This window comes from Coregonus lavaretus (assembly GCF_964263955.1).
Source record: "Coregonus lavaretus genome assembly, contig: HAP1_SCAFFOLD_372, whole genome shotgun sequence".
In the NCBI taxonomy this organism is placed as follows: Eukaryota; Metazoa; Chordata; class Actinopteri; order Salmoniformes; family Salmonidae; genus Coregonus; species Coregonus lavaretus.
In genome coordinates, this window is record NW_028160424.1 from 272,047 (window position 1) to 298,080 (window position 26,034).

Here is a 26,034-nt window from a genome sequence, read left to right on the forward strand (position 1 = left end):
AATACAGGTAACGAGTGGAGGACAGAGGAGCCTCTTAAAGAAGAAGTTACAGGTCTGTGAGAGCCAGAAATCTTGCCTGTTTGTAGGTGACCAAATACTTATTTTCCACCATAATTTGCAAATAAATTCATTAAAAATCCTACAATGTGATTTTCTGGAAAACATTTTCTCAATTTGTCTGTCATAGTTGACGTGTACCTATGATGAAAATTACAGGCCTCTCATCTTTTTAAGTGGGAGAACTTGCACAATTGGTGGCTGACTAAATACTTTTTTCCCCCACTGTAGCCTATTAGCTATACAATTGTAATGTTATACCCCTGAAAGGGGGGAAATATGAGAAATGATTCACACTGACACGTAGCATCAGCGACGAAATGGAAACCTATGACATTTTTAGAACTGTATTGTTTGCATGTTGATTGCATTTTAATGTCGGCCTACAGGGAAGATAGGCCATGTGGAGATGTTCATATTGTTTTAAGCTCCTTTCGTATTATTTTTTTAAAAGTTCCTAACATATTATTTTTAAAGTTCCTAACGTATTCTTTTTTTATGTTCCTAACTTATTCTTTTTTTACGTTCCTAACATATTCTTTTTTAAAGTTCCTAACGTATTTTTTTGTTTAGTTCCTAACTTATAAAAACTTTGCAAAGAGGCAGGCGCGAATAACTCAGTCAGATCAAGTCTATAAGCGTTCTGAGCTTTGATCAACGCTGGGATCAATATCTAGAGGTTGACCCGTATTTGATTTTGTTTATTGTGTACAAAGTATATATTTGTTTTATTATTAGCTTTATTAGAAGAAATTACGAGGTCCTGACCTCTGTGTCCTCATATGTAGTCACAGCCATGCTCATAAGTCATTGTAATCCATAGCCTAAACATGTTAATCTGGTCTCATTAACATGCTACCTGGCATCGTGTCTGATGAGTCAAAGGTCATTTAAATTCATAGTCCCAATTGTGTCTCTTCCTACATGGGTAAAAAAATTGTACAGTTGTGACATACAGTAGTAGGTGGCAAGCAATGATTTATATATGAGGGCAAGTCACTACCCTTTGTGCTATAAAGATCCAGACCTCTTCACATGGGATGAAGTGCGTTTAGGCTACTTTACACACATGAGAAGACACGGCAGTAGAAACTGTGTTCTCCATCTCCATTACATGGTTAGCTAGCTACATAGGCAATTCATTAATATAACAATTTGCTGTTATCAGATATAGGCCTAAAGTAGCTGCAAATCAGGTTGTTATGGACGTGTACACATCTGCAGAAGAGCTATTCTGTAGATGTGTACACGTCCATAACAACCTGATTTGCAGCTACTGGCCACTCATTTAGTGTTCAGACCGAGCATCGCGGCACTTAACAAAACTTCCCCCTACGGAAGATGCCCTGGTCCAATGACTCATGTGTAATGTAATGGAACTGAGAGTCATGATCAAGGGCTAGGTTACCTGCTGATGTACAGTAGCCATGGAAGATACTGAAACAGATAGGGACTAGAACAGAAAATCAAGACAATGGACAAATGATGATACACTGGTGTTCAATATAAAGTAATCTACGCTGACGTCAATAATAGGAAAGCATATTTTTTACATTGATAGTCTATGCCCCTCAAACTCAACTCTGGACCTCGAAGCCAGTTCCACTGCATTTTTGTATTGTTCCCATCTGATCAGGGACTGATTTAGACCTGGTACACCAGGGTGGTGCATTTAACTATCAGGTAGAACAGAAAACCAGTGGTCTCTGACTGAGGTAAAGTAGGTTTTATATCAGACATTAAACAGACATTCACCGTTAGCCTAATTAAAGTTTGACATACATTTCCATTTCTCTCTGATTACTTGAAAGGATCTTTCACGAGCTAATGTTTTTGTTAGGGGTGGACAGATAAAGTCAAATGTTGATTTGATAGAAATAATCAAATCATATAAAAATGCATTTAAATCTCTTTTTTACAACAACCTTTTCATTGATTGTGATAGAAACATCAAAACAAGTGAAAATTATTCTAAAAAGGTCTGGCCTACTTTTACAACCTTTGATTTGTATAAAACATCAAGTATTGATTTGATAGAAATAATCAAATCATATAAAAATGCATTTAAATCTATTTTTCGCAATAATTATTGCATTGATTGCCATAGAAGCATCAAACAAGTGAACGTTTTTCTAAAACCATCTGGCCTACTTTTACAACCTTTGATTTTCATAAAAATCACGATTTGATAGAAATAATCAAATCATATAAAAATGCATTTACATATCTTGTTCGCAATAATTTTTTTCATTGATTGTCATAGAAACATCAGAACAAGTGCAAAAATATTCTAAAAACATCCGGGAAAGACACTCAAAGAAGAAACAGATACTTTAATTGGAGAAACAGGAAGTACTGACATAAAGAAGAGAACAACAGAATGTTGAGAATATTCAATTCACATTTCATGATTAATCCTATCGTCAAGGCTTCACCCTCTTATTATATAGAAAAACATTGTCTCCTTCCTAGAAAACGTCAACATTCTAACTTAGTTTTAGTGTCTACTGAATCGCAATTGCTCAAACAATAGGCTGCATTAAATCTCGCTTAGCTAATTTTCTAAGCTTTGTGGAAAAGGAAGTGGACACCAGTGTGGCGTTTGACAATGTGCATCACAGTTCACAACATTAGTTCAGCTATACAGCTGAGGGATGGGGCTGGGGAAATTTCACCCCTCTCCAATTAATGAATGTTGAATGTCAACACTTATAAGCCACTGACAGGGCAGTTTCTCAAAATGTATGTAGTGTATTAGGATTATGTCTTTGTTAATGGTTTTTAAGTGGAACTGAAAGAATGTTGATTTTAGTATCAAGAGGGAATGTTTTAGTGTAACGCCACATACAACAGACAGGAAGTGTGTTGTAGACAGGGGATTGGACAGTAGAGGGAGCCACCCACATCTTGGGGAGATTATATATACTGGGGGAAAAACGAAGGAGAGGGTAGAGCGACCATTGCAATCTGAGGCGTCGCTCTCCGGGTGGGCATGTCACCTTTAACTCATGCTGAAAGCTTGTGATATGAATAAACTTATGATCAAGGTTCAGTATGAGCGGACTCCTTTGTTTATCAGCAATAATTGCCAGCATTTACTCGATACGACATGTATTTTTCAATATTTTCAATAAACCACTAACTCAAGCTGAACTGGAAGAGGTGGCTGACTGGAAGAGGTGGCTGCAGCTATGGTCCATGTTGTGTCTACAACCGTCTCCAACATCCCAGCCACCCAAGTCATAGACTGTTCTCTCTGCTACCATACAGCACGTGGTACCGGAACGCCAAGTCCTGGACCAAAAGGCTCCTGAACAGCTTCTACCCCCAAGCCATAAGACTGCTAAATAGTTAGCCGGACTATCTGCATTGACCCTTTTACTATTTCTGACTCTATTCACACACACAATGGACTCTACATACACACACAGACACACTCACATAACACGTACACACATTCGCCACACACACACTCATCACATATGCTGTTGCTACTGTCTATTATCTATTCTGTTGCCTAGTCACTTTACCCCTATCTAAATTGTATTTCGTACCTATCCAAATTGTATTTCGTACCTATCCAAATTGTAGTTCGTACCTATCCATATTGTATTTCGTGCCTATCCATATGTAACATAATATTTAGTGAAATATGTCTAGACTAGATATTGGTGGAGCTAGATGTTTGCTCTGGTTAACCACTGACTTGAACTATAGACTGAAAGGACCATGAGACAGATTTCCAGTTGAATAGTGTTTATCAGTCATACATTGCGTTACGTCAGTTGGGAGGGGTTACAAAGGTCCAGCAGTTGGCAATTATCACAAAAATACATACTAATGGAGAATAACAAGATCATAGTTATTAGACTCATGGCAAACATAGGAGTTAACAGTTGCAGTGTTATCCTGCGCTAACAAAGGGAAAACAACCCTTGCATTGAAAAGATAGAGCCGATGTCTGCTCCCATGCGGAAATCTAATAATAATAAAATCACCATTAGAATATGTCTGTTTAAGCTAGATATGTTTTTTTTTGTTGCATGGGCTAAGTCTCAATCCACCGCATCCGCCTATGGCGGCCTTCCACATCTGTGGAGGAAGGTGGCAGAGCTACGCAGGTGTTAGTCAGACCAGGAGACATTACGAAATTCGGTCTTCTCCAGAAAACATCTGTAGGATCCGAACGGTTTGGGCTACAAACTAGTATGACCCCTCTATGGAAAGATGAGACTCACAAACACGAGAGATATAGATCTACGATATAGATAGGACAGACACTTCAAAACAAACTTCCTTTGGATTTTTTTGGGGGAACTATCTGTTTTTCCATGCATGAATCTGTTATTCAATGTGCTTCTATGGGATAATAGTAGTACATTTCATCTAATAATGTTTATATATATTTTTTTATACCTACAGGGTCCTAAGCTTCTAAATCTAGCGACTAAACTATCCTTGTTATGCACATCATAAAACAAATCAATATGTTAGCTTACTAGAAACCCAGCCCCGGGCCCTTAAACTCTAGGGGGTTAAACCGAACATGTAAAGTCCTTGGACTAAGGACTAAGGTTAGGTTCCAGTCCATTATTGGGCTACAGGTAGCCTATCCAAAACGCAGATAAATGATACAGTCACAAAGAGCAGTAGTAAGCCTACACGGAGATAAAGTAATTCGGTTTTACCTGAACCATGCGGGGATTCCTTGAAGAGACGGAATGTGGTGTTTGGTGTAAAAATTCCGTAATTTATAGTGGACTTTCGCCCACAGCAAACTGTGATAACCTGACTGACAAGAGGTGTGTAGACGCTCCGTCACAAGTGACCACGCCTCTTCGTGAATATTCATAAATACTTTAGCCTATGCCAAGTTAGGAAATAAACGATCAATATGCCAAAACTTTAGTTGTACACAATCATAAATAAGCAAATTAATTCTATAAGGTTCCCTAAATGTGAACATGTAGTAGTTGAATGTTTTCTGGATTTTTTTATTTTGTCTATTACAGTTTCATGGAAGTTGACAACGGTATTATGACGAGATCAATGGGTAAATTGTATCAATAATCATTCTGAAAAATGTGTGTAAATTAATAATAACAGCTGTGTGTCCTTGACTCCTTCCTAAATTTAGCTGTACTTTGCACTTACTGTAGGTTCATCGCTTCACATCGCAGGTGGAACTCTACTGACACCTGCTGGATGAAGATATAAATCATTAGTATTCAGTGGGTCAAACACCCTATTGGGACAGTTATGAATGAAGATAGGCCTAATCTGAATAAAATGGCAGTCAGAACACAATGAGTTTGCTGGCACCACAGAGATCCTATTAGGCTAAATAGTTCTATATCAAATCAAATTAAATTTTATTTGTCACATGCGCCGAATACAACCTACCTTACAGGGAAATGCTTATTTACAAGCCCTTAAACAACAATGCAGTTTTAAGAAAGTGTTAAGTAAAAAAATAGATAAGTAAGAAATAAAATAATAAAAATTGAAAATAACAAATAATTAAAGAGCAGCAGTAAAATAACAGTAGCGAGGCTATATACAGGGGGTACCGGTACAGAGTCAATGTGCGGGGGCACAGGGCGGCAGGTAGCTTAGTGGTTAAGAGCATTGTGCCGACTAGGTGAAAAATCTGTCTGTGCCCTTGAGCAAGGCACTTAACCCTAATTGCTCCTGTAAGTCGCTCTGGATAAGAGTGTCTGCTAAATGACTAAAATGTCCAAAAAATGTTAGTTGAGGTAATTGAGGTAATATGTACATGTAGGTAGAGGTAAAGTGACTATGCATAGATGGGGGGGGGATGCAAGTAGTCCGGGTAGCCATTTGATTAGCTGTTCAGGAGTCTTATGGCTTGGGGGTAGAAGCTTTTTGGACAGACTTAGCGCTCTGGTACCGCTTGCCGTGCGGTAGCAGAGAGAACAGTCTATGACTAGGGTGGCTGGAGTCTTTGGCAATTTTTAGGGCCTTCCTCTGACACCGCCTGGTATAGAGGTCCTGGATGGGAGAAAGCTTGGCCCCAGCGATGTACTGGGCCGTACGCACTACCCTCTGTAGTGCCTCGTGGTCGGAGGCCGAGCAGTTGCCATACCAGGCGGTGATGCAACCAGTCAGGATGCTCTCGGTGCAGCTGTAGAACCTTTTGAGGATCTGAGGACCCATGCTAAATCTTTTCAGTCTCCTGAGGGGGAATAGGCTTTGTCGTGCCCTCTTCAAGACTGTCTTGTTGTGTTAGGACCATGATAGTTTGTTGGCGATGTGGACACCAAGGAACTTGAAGCTCTCAACCTGCTCCACTACAGCCCCGTCGATGAGAATGGGGGCGTGCTCGGTCCTCCTTTTCCTGTAGTCCACAATCATCTCCTTTGTCTTGATCACGTTGAGGGAGAGGTTGTTATGTAATGCTGTGGCTGGTACCAAAAGAGAGACCAGAGTTGTGTGGCCTCTTATAAAGATGTACTTTTTATTACATTAAACAGCTGCACAGACAAAGACTCAAATCCTTTATTTCCAGTGTTGTTTTACCCTTCTGATCCGGGGGGAGAACTCAAAGTTGGAGGCGTCGCTAGCCAAAGCCTGAAGGCTGTGTCACGGGGCTAAGCTGTGCCCTATAGAGTAGGCTACCGAAGCACCTACACACACCAGAATCATTTCCTTCATGTATATCTCAGTAACATCATAGCGGCACACATCAGATTACATGTTTGTTAACCGTGTGGTCTAGCGCTATTCACATAATCCAATGCACTTTATTAAATGGTCATTTTGTAACTGTTATTCGCTGTCAACATTTACGTTGATTAATTTATGGTAGCTTACCTTATCTTATAGACAATATTATTTGTCCTTTTGAATGTGTTGTTTTTTGATTGATTAACTGTTTTGGTTTGTCTCCGTAGGTGGGGCTAACGCAACATAAAGGATGCGTTTCCCTGCTCAGATGTTGCATGCATCAACCAATGGTTGCCTTCCATGTTATTGACTGTGCGGTCCTTGCTATAACATATGAGTTGTGTTCCTCTGCTCAGACGTTGGTGATGCATGCCAGATCTCCTGCATGGGTATTTTACTATCAGTAAACCACATCATATGTTATTATAATTTATTCACTTTTATTTAATCAGGGGAGCCCAATTGAGACCAGGCGTTGTAAGATCTGAGCAGCAACGTCTGAGCAGAGGAACACGGCTGGGGCAGAGCTCCTCCTGGGCAGACCATGGTGAACCTTTGACACAAGGTATTTAGCTTTTAGGGCCCAACTTGAAGTCTAGTCTCAAGTTTGTCATTTTGTTTCGTTTTCTATTTTGTCTTGCACTGTAATTTTCCTCACCGGATTCTGGAACTCCACAAACTTTTTGTAAAATAACCCAATGGTGACTCCATATCGCTGCCTCCACTTTAATGCTTTTAAGCCTCCAACTGCTGGGCCAACCCTACAGGCAGTAACAAAGGTAGTAGAACTGAAAAACCAAAATACAATAAAGGAAATTCAAAAGAAAATGTCATACTGAAGAAGTGCCTGTGGGCTATAAAAAATTATGTGAGCTCTGTGCTTTGTGAGTTTGCGTGTGATATTCTGATGTATCGGAAGTAGTTTGCTGAGTTGGAGCCAAAGATAGAAGGTATACAGTGCCTTCGGAAAGTATTCAGAACCCTTGACTCATTCCACATTTTGTTACGTTACAGCCTTATTCTAAAATTGATTAAATAAATCAAAATCCTCAGCAATCTACAGAGAATACCCCATAAGGACAAAGCAAAAACAGTTTTTTAGAACACTTTGCAAATGTATAAAAAAAAAAAAAAAAAACGTATTTTCAAAAAAACTGGTTGAGAAATTTTAAATACATATGTATTTATATAAGTATTCAGACCCTTTGCTATGAAACTCGACATTGAGCTCAAGTGCATCCTGTTTCCATTGATCATCCTTGAGATGTTTCTACAACTTGATTGGAGTCCACCTGTGGTAAATTCAATTGATTGGACATGATTTGGAAATTCACACACCTGTCTATATAAGGTCCCACAGTTGACAGTGCATGTCAGAGCAAAAACCAAGCCATGAGGCCGAAAGAATTGTCCGTAGAGCTCAGAGACAGGATTGTGTCGAGGCACAGATCTGGGGAAGGGTACCAAACCATTTCTGCAGCATTGAAGGTCCCCAAGAACACAGTGGCCTCCATCATTCTTAAATGGAAGAAGTTTGGAACCACCAAGACTCTTCCTAGAGCTGGCCTCCAGGCCAAACGGAGCAATCGGGGGAGAAGGTTCTTGGTCAAGGAGGAGCCCAAGAACCCGATGGTCACTCTGACAGAGCTCTAGAGTTCCTCTGTGGAGATGGAAGAACTTTCCAGAAGGACAACCATCTCTGCATCACTCCACCAATCAGGCCTTTATGGTAGAATGGCCAGACGGAAGCCACTCCTCAGTAAAAGGCACATGACAGCCCGCTTGGAGTTTGCCAAAAGGCACCTAAAGACTCTCAGACCATGAGAAACAAGATTATCTGGTCTGATGAAACCAAGATTGAACTCTTTGGCTTGAATGCCAAGTGTCATGTCTGGAGGAAACCTGGCACCATCCCTACGGTGATGCATGGTGGTGGCAGCATCATGCTCTGGGGATGTTTTTCAGCAGCAGGGACTGGGAGACTAGTCAGGATCGAGGGAAAGATGAACGGAGCAAAGTACAGAGAGATCCTTGATGAAAACCTGTCCAGAGCACTCAGGACCTCAGACTGGGGCAAAGGTTTACGTTTCAACAGGACAACGACCTGTTGAAACGGGGGTTGTTGCTAAAATGTCTAAATAACTGTTTTTGCTTTGTCATTATGTGGTATTGTGTGTAGATTGATGAGGGGAAAAAACTATTGAATCCATTTTAGAATAAGGCTGTAATTTAACAAAATGTGGAAAAAGTAAAGGGGTCTGATTACTTTCCAAATGCACTGTAGCTCAGTATTTAACATGACGTTGTGGAATGAGTTTACCCAAGACTTGCAGCCTTGTGTTACTGCAACTTCCTGAGCTAATTTTGACACTATGAAGATATTATCTGTGGTTTTGAGTTGCCTGTGGTTTTGAGTTGGCCCCTGAAGGACCCTGAACCCTGACCTGGCTTAAAGTGAGAGTCTGTGGAGGTCTAGTTCCCATCACTCCATCTATGCAGCACACCTGAATTCTATCAATTTCTTTGACATAAATGTATGATATAGTTTATTTTATACAGAATTAATTCAGAAATATTGAATTTAGAAAAGAAAAGGTGCAACGCTCGCTCACCATAAAAAGTATTTGTTTTATTAAGCAAGTTTAAAAGACTGACGTTTCAGCCTTTAATGGCCTTCTTCAGAAATATTGAATTTGGCCATTGAAAATGTGGTGCATGATGCTCCTGCATCCAGTCTTTGTATCATTAGTGGCCTGTTTTCCATCAGAGGGTAACAGGATAGTAGTGACTCTTGGTGCATAAAAGGCCTTAGAGAAAGCTGAAATACATGTACATTGTAGTGACTATGACTTTTGGGTTAAACTAGCCAATTTAACACAATAGTTGCTATCTGCCACTGTGGGGGGAATGTACACAGAAACAGGAAGAGAGTTAAAGAAAGTGAGGTCTGTGAACATAAGGAAGTAGAGTATTTCTTGCGGTTGACTTTGTCCTTGACACACACATCAGTACATGGCTCCCAATCTCGCCCGCCTCATCCTCCTCTTCCTCATCTTCCCCAGACTCTCAGCAGGTATGTGTAACCTCCTACATAAAACAATATTACAGTTTACTATAGAATACTATAGTAAGCTGTAGTATACTGTAGAATTCCATACTCCACAATGTAGTGTACCTCGATTGTGTAGTGCTTACAATATAATTTTGTAGTATACTGGATAATTATATTCCACACACTGTAGTATTCCTCAATCATGTAGTACTTACTTTAGAATTTTTAGATGGATTGGACTGCTAGCTAGCTTTATTGCTAGCTGCTAGCTTTGTCGATGCTCTTTTGATTTGAACGCGCTGTCCTTGGGGAGCTGATGCCGGGGATTTCCAATGAGGTTCCCCCTCGATCATGTAGCGCTTACTATAGAATGTTGCAATATACTGTAGAATACTATACTCCACACTGTAGTATCCCTTGATTGAAAATTTTATCTGACTACTTAAAAAAACAATACAGCCACAAATGTGGATACAATGCATTTAGAAATTTGTCGAGAATAACACAAAAAACCTTTGACATTTATTTCGATTGTGATCCTAGTTCAAACATCAAATATATTACACATTTACAGCTTACCCACATTAATAAATACTAAAGTATACTATGGTCTAAATACTGTAGTATAACTATAGTTATATACTATAGTATTGCGGACTAGTGTTTTTGCAGACATGACTGTAGTGTACAATAGTATTCACTGTTGTGTTTTTGCAGACTTTACTGTCGTATTCACTGCAGTGTTTTTGCGGACATGACTGGTATACTATAGTATTCAATGTAGTGTTTTTGCAGACATGACTGGTATACTATAGTATTCAATGTAGTGTTTTTGCGGACATGACTGGTATACTATAGTATTCAATGTAGTGTTTTTGCGGACATGACTGGTATACTATAGTATTCACTGCAGTGTTTTTGCGGACATGACTGGTATACTATAGTATTCACTGCAGTGTTTTTGCGGACATGACTGGTATACTATAGTATTCACTGCAGTGTTTTTGCGGACATGACTGGTATACTATAGTATTCACTGCAGTGTTTTTGCGGACATGACTGGTATACTATAGTATTCACTGCAGTGTTTTTGCGGACATGACTGGTATACTATAGTATTCACTGCAGTGTTTTTGCGGACATGACTGGTATACTATAGTATTCAATGTAGTGTTTTTGCAGACATGACTGTAGTATTCACTGTAGTGTTTTTGCGGACATTTTGCGGTTTGGGAGTAACGAATTACAATTTTTTTTCTTTTCTGTAATCCGTTAGGTTACCAGCTAAAATATTGTAATCAGATTACAGATACTTTTGGAAAACTACAAAGAGATGATTACTTCAAGGATTACTTTTAAATTCAGAAAATATGTTTGTGAATTTTTTGTTGTTGATACCTTTCTGTTTTCTCAATGACATTCAAGTCAGCATTGAAAAAAGGCCAAGTTTAAAGTGGAACTGATAGCGTTTTAACTACTTTGCAGACATGAAACAAACAGACAATCATAATATCAGTCAGAAATATCAAATTCCCAGTTTATGCTACAAAACCAACTTCATAAGAGGTTTTAAAAATTGATTCTATTTGACTCAAAATTCCATGACGTACAGTAAGACATTGTTGGCAGAATAGATGGATGCAGTTCAATGCATGATATAATTCACCAATACATTTATTGGTAGTCCAAAAAAATATTGCCATCAGGTTGTAAATCACAGCTGACCTAACATGGTTTGCTGCCTCCACCCATTCAGGATGCAGTCTTTCAGTTTCAATGACTCAATATTTTGAACAAAAACGGAGGACTGTAACTAAGGCTGGGAATGTCAATACAATCAAAATCAGTCATAACATGGCTAATAGGCTAGCGTATCTATTTATGTAGATATGTATTTAGCAATCTAAAAACACGGAGCCTAACGTTAGCTAGCTAGCTGCTGGGAGGATTTCATGTCATTGGAGGCGTGGGTGAGTGACAGACTTTTTCCCTTCATCGCTTTTCAGTGGCTACAGCTACACACACTGGTGTCATTTGGTTAGCTAGCAAGAAATGTGAATCCGCTTTGCTAGCTAGCTATGCTGAACATGAACGACTGTTATCCACAGTTAGCATATCTCTTAGTTGTCAATCAAATCTATTTGGCATCGATCAAATAGGCGGGCAGGCAGGCAAGTTCCAATTTTGTCAAAACGTGGGTTGGGACAAGCATGCATTGGCAGGCAAGCTGCAGAATGGACTAGCAGGCTACTATTCCCCATTGTTTATCAGTGCGTTTTTGACGGCCAATTAGCTGAAAAGGTTTGAGGGTTTATCTAATGTTCTCTCCTTAGATTTTTTTCTCATCTCGCTCTGGCTGGCTTTAGTTGTTGATGTGCATAGGCAACTGAGAGCGAGAGACCCTACCTTTTCACAGTTGTTTGATCAATAGGACTGTGAAGTTCCCAAATGTAAGAGGACTCCCGTGGTATTTACATATTTCCAGAAATCCATTCAGGTGTATTTTGTGGCTTTTGGCCAATGCATTCTAATGATCTAAAGTCACACTGTTGCTACTGCCTGTAAATACACAGTTCAAACTGAATGATGGCAGGCCCATGTGAAAAATGGCTTATTTGCATATAGGCCTGCTGTAGATCTGAATAACTATGGCGCACCGGTCTGTGTAGACTCGGTCCTAGATGAGCATGTGTTTTTATTAGGTTTTATTTACTGCAGTGTCTATTAATTGTCCAAACGCAAGACCGCTTTCCCACTCTTTATTGCTATTGAATTTTCACAAATGCTTTAGTATACCTCATTCCCAAACATTCTATGAATTTATGAAAATGACAAAATGACCATAATATTTAAGTGCTCTATAATTTTTTGGAAAGGTGTCATATTCTTCCTGGGGTGTATACTGTATGTAGCAGGAGCAGTTTTCACTTGCATGTATTTGTATGAAGTTCGTCAAAATATTAGATTCTCATTCTAAAGGGAATAAATTCCAAGATGTTGTCTCTATTCAAGCTCTTATGCATTGTTCTTATGCCCTCTCCTGGCATAAAATGGTATTGGTCTGGTGTCAAGTTCACCGTTGCCGCCATATTTGAGTTCCCTTTCCATTATGGCGAAGAAGGTATGTAGAAAGTTGAGCTCCGCTCTTTTTTGTGATATACAGTACCATGTCATAATCCTCATACAAGTCTAGTCTAGCTGAATAAAGTGCCTTATGAATGTTTTGTATATGGATCAAGCTGTGTGGAGATCAGACTATCTCAGCTATTTAATATCTCAGTATCTTGATGTATCGTGATGCTAGCTAACTACTTGGCACTAAATGAACGTTCTGAATGTTTACTTTGCTAGCTAATGAGTCGTGTAATGGCTAACGTTACCACGAGTGGTAAGACAAAGTTGTGACTACAAAAGGCTGTGAAGTATTTGTAGTTAATCATATCAGTAATTAGTCCATCATATCAGAGCTGTAGCTCCGCCCACCGGTGAAGTGGAGCAGAGCATGCTGGGCGATCTCCAGCTCAGAGAAGATCAGCTGGAGAGAAGTCAAGTGAGAGAAAGTTCCAGCCATCCTTGTGTTTTCCCACCAGGTAGCTTTCATTGTGTTAGCCAAGACCAGTGTACGTCCTTGTTGAAATTTGCCAGACAACTAAGTGCCTTAGCCCATCCATACTACATACACTGTGCGGTGCTGTTCCGTGCCTGTCCATCTTCAGCGTTATTAAACCACCTCAACTGGAATCCTACCTGTCTGGCATCTGTTCCCTTACCAGCACAGATGCCAGACAGGTACTCTAAAGGTAGTCCCGGTAGTCTCGCAATGTTGCGCCTCTGGGTTTAGAATCTCTGTGACAAGAGTTTCTGTCAGACAAAGTCAGGTAGGTCCCTCCCCGTTTCATTCCATTGGCTTTTTTTGCAACATTTTGCAACATAATCGGCACAATGAATACGCCCCAGTGGACAGCTAGTGAAATATGCACTCTTGCAACAGCTGCATAGTGTATGGAATAAAAGTTTGAGTTTCTACCTTCTACCTTCTACTCCTGAGTGGCGCAGTGGTCTAAGGCACTGCATCGCAGTGCTAACTGTGCCACTAGAGATCCTGGTTCGAATCCAGGCTCTGTCGCAGCCGGCCACGACCGGGAGACTCATGGGCGGCGCACAATTGGCCCAGCGTCGTCCAGGGTAGGGGAGGGAATGGCCGGCAGGGATGTAGCTCAGTTGATAGAGCATGGCGTTTGCAACGCCAGGGTTGTGGGTTCGATTCCCACGGGGGGCCAGTATAAAAAAATATGTATTCACTAACTGTAAGTCGCTCTGGATAAAAGCGTCTGCTAAATGACTAAAATGTAAAATGTAAATCCCCCCATGGTATTGTGCTTCAAAAGTGGGGCTTTTATTGCTCAATTTAATTAGTGCTGAAAAAAAAAATGGCATGCTCAAACTCACGCACTTTTGATAGACTTATCGAGATTTCAGAGTGTCACCAACAAAAACGTAAACAATAGACCCATAGCAAATGCAGCATATGGAATACATTTTTCACATGCAAATATCACTTTTTGGTAGTGCTCAAAGCATGCCATTCCGAGAGCAGCTTTTATTTTCCAACTTGAAGCAATGAGCCCACTCAGTCCTCCATGACAACAACATCATAAACAACAGTGTAGGCTAATAGTCCTTAGTTTTTAGGTTATGCTCAGGAAAAACAATTTGACTAATTTATATTTCCAAGACCTATTGTTGAAGATCAAGGAGTATTAAATTAATTGGAATGACAAAATATCTGACAGACTGTTTTGTAAATGCAAATATATAGCCTTAATCATATTATTATCTGTAGTAGAAAGCAGAGCATATGAGCGGAGTGGAGCGGTGAGAATCTCAGCTCCTCGCTCACCGAGCTGTTCACCCCTCCGCTCCCCCCGCTCAAAGCCACATCAGGCCAGCCCGCTCATTATCGCTCAGCGCTCAACGCAGTTTGCATCGCGCTCCACTCAAATCGCCCCCCGCTCACTCCAAAAAAGGAACAAAATCTGCATGTATTTCACTTTTAGCTTAAACCACAGCCTTACTTTATCTCCCCGAATTTGTTGCATACAGACTCATCTCGGATGATCCATTCTGTCTTGAAACGGGGATCTAACACTGACGCTAAACTGAGATGTTAATCAGTATAGTATATTCCATAGCGAATTGACACATTTTTTGCCAATGTTTCTGCAAAAGCAGCGATGCCCATTGGAAGTGCAGCGTGAGTGTAATCGGTGAGCAGGGATTTGATTTCTGTGACAGCAGGGAGGATCATCCCCAGGTTCCCCAGCTCCTTCTGCATTTTTCTTCTGTGAGGTCTGCTAGTGGTGTCAGCACACTGACAAGGTGCGTCAGCTGCCGTACTTGATTCAGGGTGATGTTAGCAACATTAGACTTGAGCTTGTTTTACCATAACGGGTCTTTTTGGAACAACCGGATGAACGACTGAATCATCCGCAGTTGGCTGCTCCATCGAATGGCGCAGGCATTTGTGGGGCGGACACCTAATTGGTCGGTTTCCTCTGTGCTCTTGCGTACACTTTTCACCAGGTGCCCAACTTTCACTAACAGCCTATTAATGTTGTCGTGCTTGTTAACGGCGTTTTTCTCAGATGTAAATTTGACAAAGTAAAGTACTGATTTATCATAGTTTCTTGGGGGGGTGTAGCCCGGTTGAGCTGCGCTGGCGAAGTGTTGCATCCCTTCGCGTTCTCCTTTACTCAGCGGTTCATAGTCCATGAAAATCATTTTTAAAAATGCTACATCCAGCTCTCTTTTTCTCTCCCTTGTTATGGTTGGGCCTTTGCGTGCAATGAATAAACGTTTGAATTCCTCAACCCTTTTCTCTTGTTGCTGCTGCTGCTCCTCTCGCTCTATAAAATACAAATTCATGGACGACACAAATTAAATTAAACAGATGGATTCTGGGTCAGGCTTGAGCATGCTTCAGACTCGTGGTGTGAGCGAGCGAAATTGGAGCGGGACATAGGGCGACGCTCCGTCCTTTTAAAAATGCCGCTCTGCGCTCTGTCCAAAATCCGTCCGCTCGCACTCCACGCTCGCTCCCGCTCCACTCCGCTCATATGCTCTGGTAGAAAGCAATGGGTTAGAAGAAGCCTATATAACCAACACATAAAGTAAAATGCAACATACATTTATGGCAAGCTATGCAATAGATGTTGTTCAATTGATATTTGTGTCTTCTTCTAATTAAGCAGGTTGACGTTTATTGTGATGAGTCTTGTCCTTGAGGCAGAACTGAGCGATTTCCGCTAGATGGGCCAGCTTCAAAGTCAAAATTGTCTGTAGCTTATTGTAAAAATGTATAAAAACAAAAACTAGCTTTTTGGTCTGAATTTAAGGTTAGGCATTAGGGTTAGCAGTGTGGTTATGGTTAGAGTTAGGTATAAAAGCAGATGTTATGACTTTGTGGCTGTGCCAGCTACTAACCTGCACCTCTTAAGAGGAATGTAATCTAGTATACTGGCGACGTCGAATGCCGAAGGGGTGGAGCGGGAGTAGACGTGACAGTACCACTCCCCCCACCGAAGCGCGGCTCCAGCCGCAGGACAACGCCGACCAGCGGGGCAGCCCCGAGGACGAGGAGCGGGCCGGTCCGGGCGGCGAAGGTGGAAATCACGGATGATGTTGGGATCCAGAATGTCCTCCACCGGAACCCAACACCGCTCCTCTGGGCCATACCCCTCCCAGTCCACCAGGTACTGGAGCCGACCCCCACGACGTCGTGAGTCCAGTAGAGATCTGACAGCATAAGCAGGACCCCCCTCGATGTCGAGGGGGGGGCGAAGGAGTGTCGTGGGGGACAGCATAAGCTAGGGGACCAGGAACCACCGGCCTGAGAAGGGAGACATGAAAAGAAGGTGAGATACGGTAGTCACTGGGAAGCTGTAACCTATATTTCACCTCGTTGACCCTCCAGAGAACCTTGAATGGCCCCAGAAACTGGGGACTCAGCTTCTTGCAGGGTGGAGTGGGAGGTTCCTGGTAGAGAGCCAGACACAATCCCCAGGGTGGTACACAGGGGTCGCACTGCGGTGGCGGTCTGCCTGCTCCTTTTGACGGTGGACGGCGAGCTGGAGTCTCATGTGGTCATCGCTCCACACTTCTTCTGTGCGGCTGAACCACTCAACCGCAGGAGTTTCGGTCTGGCCCGGGTTCCACGGAGCCAGGGCCGGCTGAAAACCCAGAACACACTGGAAGGGGGTCAACCCAGTGGAGGAGTGATGTAGCGAGTTCTGGGCGTACTCCGCCCATGGAAGGAGTCGAGCCCACTCTCCCTGCCGGTCCTGACAGTGACTGCTCAGGAACCTCCCCAGCTCCTGGTTCATCCTCGCTACCTGCCCGTTGGACTGAGGCCTATACCCGGAAATGAGGCTGACTGTCATAAAGGCTCTCCATACCCATGATGTGAATTGGGGGCCACTGTTGGAGACAATTTCCTCTGGAAGGCCATAATGCCGGAAGACCTGCTGGAATAGTGCCTCAGCGACCTGGAGAGCGTTAGGGAGGCCAGAAAGAGGGATTAAATGACAGGATTTAGAAAATCTATCCACAACCACCAAAATGGTGGTGAAACCCTCAGAGGAGGGGAGACCAGTAACTAAGTCAGTGGATAGATGGGACCAGGGACGCTGAGGCACGGGAAGGAGTTTCCCTGCTGGATCGTTCTCGGGGGATTTGGTTTGGGCACATACGGAACAGGCGTTGACGTAGCGAATGATGCCATGCGCCAAGGTGGGCCACCAGTACTTCTCAGAGATGGATTGGGTAGTGCGAGAAATACCTGGATGTCCAGCGACGACAGCTGTGTTTGCCAAGGTCAGCAGCCAATCCCTTATTCACGTGGGAACGTAGATGCGCTCGGGAGGACAGTTAGTGGTCGCGGCTCCCTCTCCAGAGCCTGGCAACATCTACATCCCAGACCACAGGAGCTACGACTCGGGAGGATGCACTTAGGACAGGACCCTCTCCTGAATCGTAGAGACGGGTCAGGGCATTGGCCTTGGTGTTCTTTGAACCTCGGCGATAGGTCAGCGTGAAGTCAAACCTTGTGAAGAAAAGGGCCCACCTTGCTTAGCTAGGATTCAGCCTCCTCGCTGTCCGTATGTACTCCAGGTTCCAATGGTTGGTGAGGATGACGAATGGTACCTTGGTGCCCTCCAGCCAGTGTCTCCACTCCTCTAATGCCAACTTCAACACCAGGAGCTCTCGATCACCGACGTCCTAATTCCTCTCTGCAGGGGTCAGTTTCTAAGAGATATATGCACACGGACACAATTTCTGTGGATTACCCTGTCGTTGAGACAGAACTGCCCCCACGCCCACCTCTGAAGCGTCCACCGCCACCACAAAGGATATCGTTGGATCTGAGTGTTTAAGCAATGGGGCGGAGGTGAAACATCCCTTGAGTAGACGGAAGGCCTCGTCGGCTGCTGGGCTCCATACCAACCTACGGGGACCACCCTTGAGGAGAGAGGTGAGAGGGGCGGCGACGAAGTTGAAGTTCCTGATGAAACTGCGGTAGAAGTTGGCAAACCCCAAAAACCATTGTAACCCCTTTATGGTGGTCGGGACTGGCCATAACCTGACTGCATCTACCTTCTTGTCGTCCATCCTCACTCCCTGCGGGCTGATTTGGTAGCCTAAGAAGGAGACAGCCTTCTGATGAAATTGGCACTTCTAAGCCTTGACGAACAGGTGGTTAGCCAGGAGGCAATGTGTGACCTATTTTCCAGCAGAAGGTAACAGGATAATCGTGACTATTGCTCCCAAAGAGCCCTTGCTGAAAGGGGCAGTGCAGTCAAAAATGTGAGTTTCTTGTTTGTTTTTAAATTATATTTCCACACAATGAGGTTGAAATAATACTGTGAAATTGTAACACATTTGGATAATGCCCTTTTAGTGTAAGAGCTTTTTGAAGAAAAAAACGCCAGGATTTTCAGACTGTTCAGGTGGAATGGAGTTTTTGACCCACAGAATGACATCACAATCTGAAATGATTATTCTGATTCTGTTTTATTTGCATATGTATCCTCCTACTTTGAAGGGGTAAGCTGGGTAGGCTCTAGTCTATACAATCATCTCCGCCAATCAGGGCTCTGTATTTAAATATATTTAAATTTGTATCAACACGCACACATGATCACACAGAGCATTTCAATGTCAAAAGGAGGCTCAGGATGTAATGTATTTTTGATTTGTTTTCATGAAATGAACACAGACAGTGATTTAAAAATAAAATGAAACTGCATGGGGGCTTGAACAATGTTGTAGTGACTATGAGTTTGGGTTAAACTAGTCCATATGATGCAATAGTTGCTATCTGCCACTGACGGGGGCATGTACACACAAACAGAAGCAGGAAGAGTTAAAGTGAGGTCTGTGAACATTGGGAAGTAGAGTAATCCTCGACTGGTGCCTTTGTCCTTGACTGATCTACACATTAGTACACAGATACTGTGTCACACACACAGACTCAAACCTTCACGACTCCCCACCTCTTTGACCTCTTTCATGGGGCCCATGCCCACCTCTTTCACCTCTATGATGGGGCCCATGCCCACCTCTTTGACCTCTTTGATGGGTCTAATGCCCACCTCTTTGACCTCTTTGACGGGGCCCATGCCCACCTCTTTGACCTCTTTGATGGGGCCCATGCCCACCTCTCTGACGGCCCCTTGTCCACCAGCTCTTTGATTTCTCCCTCCCCCTTGCTGTCTATCCTGCTCCTTGTTAAAGTAATTGCAAGTGTTCACACACACCTTTTTATATGGTGACCAATAGTGGTTGCACTATGTTTTACATTTTAGTCATTTAGCAGACGCTCTTATCCAGAGCGACATACAGTTAGTGATTGCATAAATTTTCATACTGGCCCCCCGTGAGAAACGAACCCACAACCCTGGCATTGCAAGCGCCATGCTCTACCAACTGAGCTACAGGGGACTATGTGAAATCAATTAGTACTAATGAATATTCATTATGTATGGTTATCATGTATCATACATGTCATTTAGATGTTTATACTATACAAACACACATTGTATTTATGTAGTTCTCTAAATACATATATAGTAGACAAACCAGTCAAAAATCAATGGGTTTACCAACGGTTAAGTGACTAACCATTAAGCGCCGTTGGATTGCATGATGGTCAAATGTATTTAAACAAATGAGAAGAGAATCATATGAAAAGTATTGTGATTATTACATTGTTAAAGGCAATTACTTTATATGAAAGGTATTTCTAGATGAAACACATAATGTTTGGTGAAAAGGTTTGTGTGATTTTGTGTGTTGTACTTAGTCAATTGAAAATGTGCTTAAAGTTTTGAAAAAACAGCCTTTTTGATGATTTGTTTTGAGTTTTGTACTAAGAGTTGTGAAATGTTACCACATACATGTGAAAATAGTATGAAAGCGATCAAAAAAAATTTCATGAATATTTTTTAAGACATTTTATTCTTCTCAAGATCGTTTGTGATTTTGAGAGTGACATTCTGATGTATCTGAAGTAGTTTGCTGTATTGGAGCCAACAACAGAATGAATAGCTCAGTATTTAACATGACATTATGGCATTCTGAGCTAACTTTCACACTTATGCTTAGAGGACATCTGTGGTTGTGAGCTGTACATTTCCTGTATAGAAAAGGGAGAGAGACAGAGAGCGTTCTTGTTGAACGTAAAATAATATCAGACTGGGTTGTGGTCCGGAGGACCCTGAACCATGAACCTGGTTTAAAATGAGAGTCTGTGGAGGTCTTGGTCTAGTACCCATCACTACATCGCTGTAGCACATGACCCCTCAAATATATCAATGTCTAGCACATAGAGTACATTTATCATATCGTTTCTTATATACCGAAATATAGATTTTTGACAATGGAAATATTGTGCATGTCACCCAATTATCAAATCTTTGTATCATTAGTAGCCTATGTTCCAGTAGAGGGTAACAGGATAGTAGTGACTTTTGGTCCCAAAACCCTTAGAGAAAGCTGAAATATATTTTAGTGACTATGATTTTGGGGTTAAACTAGTCTTTGTAATGCAATAGTTGCTATCTGCCACTGAGGGGGGCATGTACACACAAACAGAAGCAGGAAGAGAGTTACAGACAGTGAAGTCTATTAACATTAGGAAGTAGAGCCATTCTGGCTGGTACCTTGGTACTTGACACACATTTGTGCTCAGGTACCATATAATATACCAGGCAGACTGAAACCGTAAACATGGCTCTTCATCTCTCCCTCCTCCTCCTCCTCCTCTTCCTCATCCTCACCCTCATCCTCTTTGTACTCTCAGCAGGTAAGGGTACTATTTCTATGAATTAAGGGCGAAGTCCCCTGGGTCTATTCACTTAAAACACTGTATAATCAATCTCAATCATAATAATATGCCATTTAGCAGACGCTTTTATCCAAAGCGACTTACAGTCATGTGTGCATACATTTTTGTGTATGGGTGGTCCCGGGGATCGAACCCACTACCCTGGCGTTACAAGCGCCGTGCTCTACCAGCTGAGCTACAGAGGACCACATCATGAACGAGCTGTGTAAAAGTGTTTGGAGCAATGTGATTCATTTTGTATTTTTCCTTTGTACAGATTCTGTTAAATGTTAATTCTAATTTAAATGTGTTTTGTGTTGATGTGTCCACAGTGAGGCATGTGTCTGTGCAGACAGGAGGCTCCATCACCATCCCATGTCACTATGATCTGAATCACATCAACCATGTGAAATACTGGTGTAAAGGATTCCTTTGGGATGGATGTTCTTATGTGGTACGCACTGACCATCCTAAGATCAGTGGTAAGGCCTCAATCTCTGATGACATCAACAAGAGAATCTTCACTATGACCATGACTAACCTGAAGTCATGGGACTCTGAGAATTACAGGTGTATTGTTGAGATCAATGGAGGAACAGATATCAGGATACAATGGTTCTACCTATCTGTCACTCCAGGTAAGATCCCTTCACTGTTTGTATCTAGTAAAGTAGAATGAATAGTGCTCACCAATGTCCTATGGATTGTCCTGTAAACCTGCAATGTCAAATACAAAATAATGACCCAATTATAAATATCATTTTACAACAAATGAAATGATAAATGTGTAACCACTGAAATGATAAAGGTGCAAGAACTGACCGTGTTTTGAAGCTGGACAGCGTTTGTTTACAATTACATTGTTTACAAACAACTGAGTAAAACAAGAATATATTTGGGGTCATGATGGGGTAACAGTTGAACTAAACTCGTGAGGCAACTTAAATTCTTCAAGAATCAATGGCTATATATAATTATTATGAATTCAAAAGACCAACAATGGATGTACCAATCACAGACTGCAGCTTTAAGGAATTTGTAAGGAGCCTGTTGTAAAAACACTTTTTTCTCCTCTGAATTCTTGTTTTTTTATCTCTGTGTTCAGCTACTCCAGAACTCTATGTGGACCAACAGGAAGTGACTGGAGTAGAAGGAGGGAGTGTCACTGTCCGTTGTTACTATAGTAACTCTGGAGATATGAAGTGGTGCAGGATGGGTGGTGATTGTGTGAGTTCGTATTCTGGGACTTTACATGGAACATCAGTGACATTAAAGCGGACTAGTGTTGCCAACAACAGAAAAGTCTTAACAGTGACTATGAGTGGACTGAAGATGGAGAACACTGACTGGTATTGGTGTGAAGTGGGAGAACTAGAGATGCCTGTTCACATCACTGTCAGTCAACAAACTGCAACACAGAGAACCATTAAGATGACCTCAAGTTAGTAGATGACTTACATACATTATTATCAAATATGATTCACTCTGTTTAATCCAGTGGCATCATCTGGAATTAATTGTAATATTTACTATGAATGTAATGTTGCTATACAACCTGACTATCTGGTATTCCATTAATTTCACTGATGCCATTGTTATTTTACCTCACAGCAATCCAAGCTCCAACCACTCAACAACCCTCTGCCTCTCCAACTGCTGAGCCTGTTCAGACTGACAACACAAGTCAAGGAGCTGAGGGGAACAAGGAGGACGTCCACCAGAGGTTATTATCACTCATTCAGCTGTATTATCCCACATATTATGGCAATTGTTAGATAATATGAACACAAAGAAACATTACAATTCCATCATACACTACAACAGTTAAAGCTAACCAAACACCCTCCCTAAATGCATATAGAGACTGTTAGCACTTCCTCTTGGGTATATTTTTTTTTTGGGGAAGTAGCATCAATTTTGGTGTTATTCTCACTCGTTTGCAAGGGCAAGTTACACACAAAAAAAAACGTTATTTGTAAAGTAATAATCTCAATAATAATCATGTAATCTCTTCAGTTGCATGGTCTTCTTCCACACATGTGAATAGCTAAATACTTGTTCAGTTTATCACAACAGTGTAAACAACAAGTTATAACTTTTTCACAAATGATCAATTTATAATGTTCTATTTTAATTGTATTTTTGATTCAAGTTCTTCTATGTAATCCATCAGGTCCATAGATGTGAAAGTCCTACTGATTCCTTGGGGCATGTTGGTGGTGGTGACAGCTGGTATCCTAGTCACATGTAAGATGTGGACAAAGCATAGTAAGTAGTTTTTATGTGAATATAAAAAAGTAGAATAGTTTAGAAAAATATGTATTGACATTGCGACCAACAGTATATTGCTGCCTGTGATTTATCTTGAATGATAGAAAGTATTTGGAGGAGTTGTCTATAAGAAATCCATTTAGAGGTATTATTGTACAATAACAAACTCAGAAGTAATTGACATCTCCCTCTTTATTCCAGAGGACAATAAGGCCAAGGACCAGACAACTAACAACTCAGTGGTAGGATACACTTATTTTATTTTATTCTATTATTTTCAACCATCTGCTTTTCTGTTCATGATTTGGGATCATCTACCATTTGACTCTAGTGTTACCTCTTCAGTTGGTTATCAATGAGTTGACATAAAAGGTACAATATTCTAACTGAACCCAAGGTCTTATAGCACTCAAGACGTTGAAAAATGATGTTTAAAAGACAGAGAACAGGAAGTTGTCAGTTCACTAAATATATCTGTGACTGCATCCTATTATGGAAACAAAACAGTGGTTTAGTTGGTAAATAGACAAGTCCTGTTTCTCTTTGCTATTTATTTATTTGCAGTCTGCTGACCCTGAGCAGGACATTATATACAGCACAGTGAGCCACACCAGAGAAACAGCACAGCAGGTACAAACTGAATAAACCTGGTTTAGGTCTGTGGAGATCTTGGACTAGTACCAATCACTCCATCTCTGCATGGAGCTAAGGTTCTCTCTCTCTTTCTCTCTCCTCTATCTATGTAGTGTGAGCTTGGGTTCTCACTCACTCTCTCTCTCTCTCTCTCTCTCTCTCTCTCCTCCATCTCTTCAGTGTGAGCTCGGGCTCTCTCTCTCTCTCTCTCTCTCTCTCTCTCTCTCTCTCTCTCTCTCTCTCTCTCTCTCTCTCTCTCTCTCTCTCTCTCTCTCTCTCTCTCTCTCTCTCTCTCTCTCTCTCTCTCTCTCTCTCTCTCTCTCTCTCTCTCTCTCTCTCTCTCTCTCTCTCTCTCTCTCTCTCTCTCTCTCTCTCTCTCTCTCTCTACTCAATTCCTGCAGTGTAGAGCTGAGTATCTGAAGTTCCTATACTCTGTCTTCCTATGCATGTAGCCATATGTTTACCTTCTGTGCTGTCCATTTCTCAGAGCCCAAACCCAGACAGCCACCATGACGTGATGTACAGCACTGTGATGCCTGATCAGTTCAGGACAGAACAGAACGTCAACAAATGGCTACATGCATCTTGGGTCTTAGACAACATTATGGGTGTTTGCATCTGTTTTAGAAAACAATTGTATTTACAGTATCATTTTCTGTCTTGGAACAAGCAATAGGTAAATGTACACTATAACAATATAACAATACATTTTTGTTATCTGGGTCTCTCTCTACCAGCAGGCCCCATTTCCTGAAGATGATGATGATGTCACATACAGCACTGTCATCCCCCAGCACAAGGCCCAACTAAAAGTACAGGCCAAGGTAAAGCTGCTCTGTTTATTAGCCACAGCTAGTATTATGTTATCAGAAAACAACGGTAGGTGATTGTTTCCTCAGTGTTAATATAGTCATGGTTATGTCACCATTATACCTATAGGTATAATATATCACCGTTATGTCACATATCACAATTACAACTGTCTACACTTTTAATTTCACTGAGAAGTCTGTTTCAAACTGTACTCTCCATTATAACAGAACTGTCCCTGTTCACCTCTCTACCTGTTCCTCCTCTGTAGGCAGCAGAACCAGATGATAATGTGGTCTACAGCTCACTAGCTCTACAGGTGACCACACAGGTCAGTGTTGGTGTCTCCTCTGTCTGTTTTACCAGATATCGTTATCATTGTCTATCCGTAAGATGACAGTGTGTGTGATTTTGACTGAATGTTTCTCTTCCTCTCCAGCAGAGGGCAACAGCAGAACAGCAGTGACTGATTGAGTGATCTTGGTTGAGTCCTTATCCTGGAAGGACAGCCCACTCTCCGCTCCTGTGTCACAACATCTATTTCAATTTAAGGGCTTTATTGTTAATGGAAACATATGTTAACATTGCCAAAGCAAGTGAAATACATAAAAAACAAAACTGAAATAAACAATAAAAAATGAACAGTAAACATTACACTCACAAAAGTTCCAAAATAATAAAGATACTTATAATGTGATATTGAGTCTATATATAGTGTTGTAATGATGTGCAAATAGTTGAAGTACAAAAGGGAAAATAAATAAACATAAATATGGCTTGTATTTACAATGGTGTTTGTTCTTCACTGGTTGCCCTTTTCTTGTGGCAACAGGTCACAAATATTGCTGCTGTGATTGCACACTGTCGTATTTCACCCAATAGATATGGGAGTTCATCAAAATTGGATTTGTTTCCGAATTCTTTGTGGATCTGTGTAATCTGAGGGAAATATGTGTCTCAAACATGGTCATACATTTGGCAGGAGGTAAGGAAAGCTTTGACTATGTACAGACTCATTGATCATAGCCTTGCTACTGAGAATGGCCGCCGAAGGCAGACCTGGCTCTCAAGGGTAGACAGGCTATGTGCACACTGCCCACAAGATGATGTGGAAACTGAGCTGCACTTCCTAACTTTTGGG

The 26,034-nt window shown here is 41.5% G+C and overlaps 1 protein-coding gene across 1 annotated transcript; it reads left to right on the forward strand.

The window, feature by feature from the left end:
* Positions 1 to 17,466: 17,466 nt before the first annotated feature.
* LOC311121840 (uncharacterized protein) lies at positions 17,467 to 25,490 on the forward strand (the record flags this gene model as incomplete). The annotated part of the gene is made up of 11 exons (XM_084196281.1): positions 17,467 to 17,584; positions 21,156 to 21,158; positions 21,512 to 21,817; positions 22,285 to 22,620; positions 22,791 to 22,902; positions 23,353 to 23,447; positions 23,652 to 23,692; positions 24,015 to 24,080; positions 24,821 to 24,907; positions 25,165 to 25,224; positions 25,333 to 25,490. 11 exons carry the CDS (start codon positions 17,467 to 17,469, stop codon positions 25,357 to 25,359), a joined length of 1,251 nt encoding a protein of 416 aa, XP_084052407.1. The 3' UTR covers positions 25,360 to 25,490.
* Between the last annotated feature and the right edge of the window lie 544 nt (positions 25,491 to 26,034).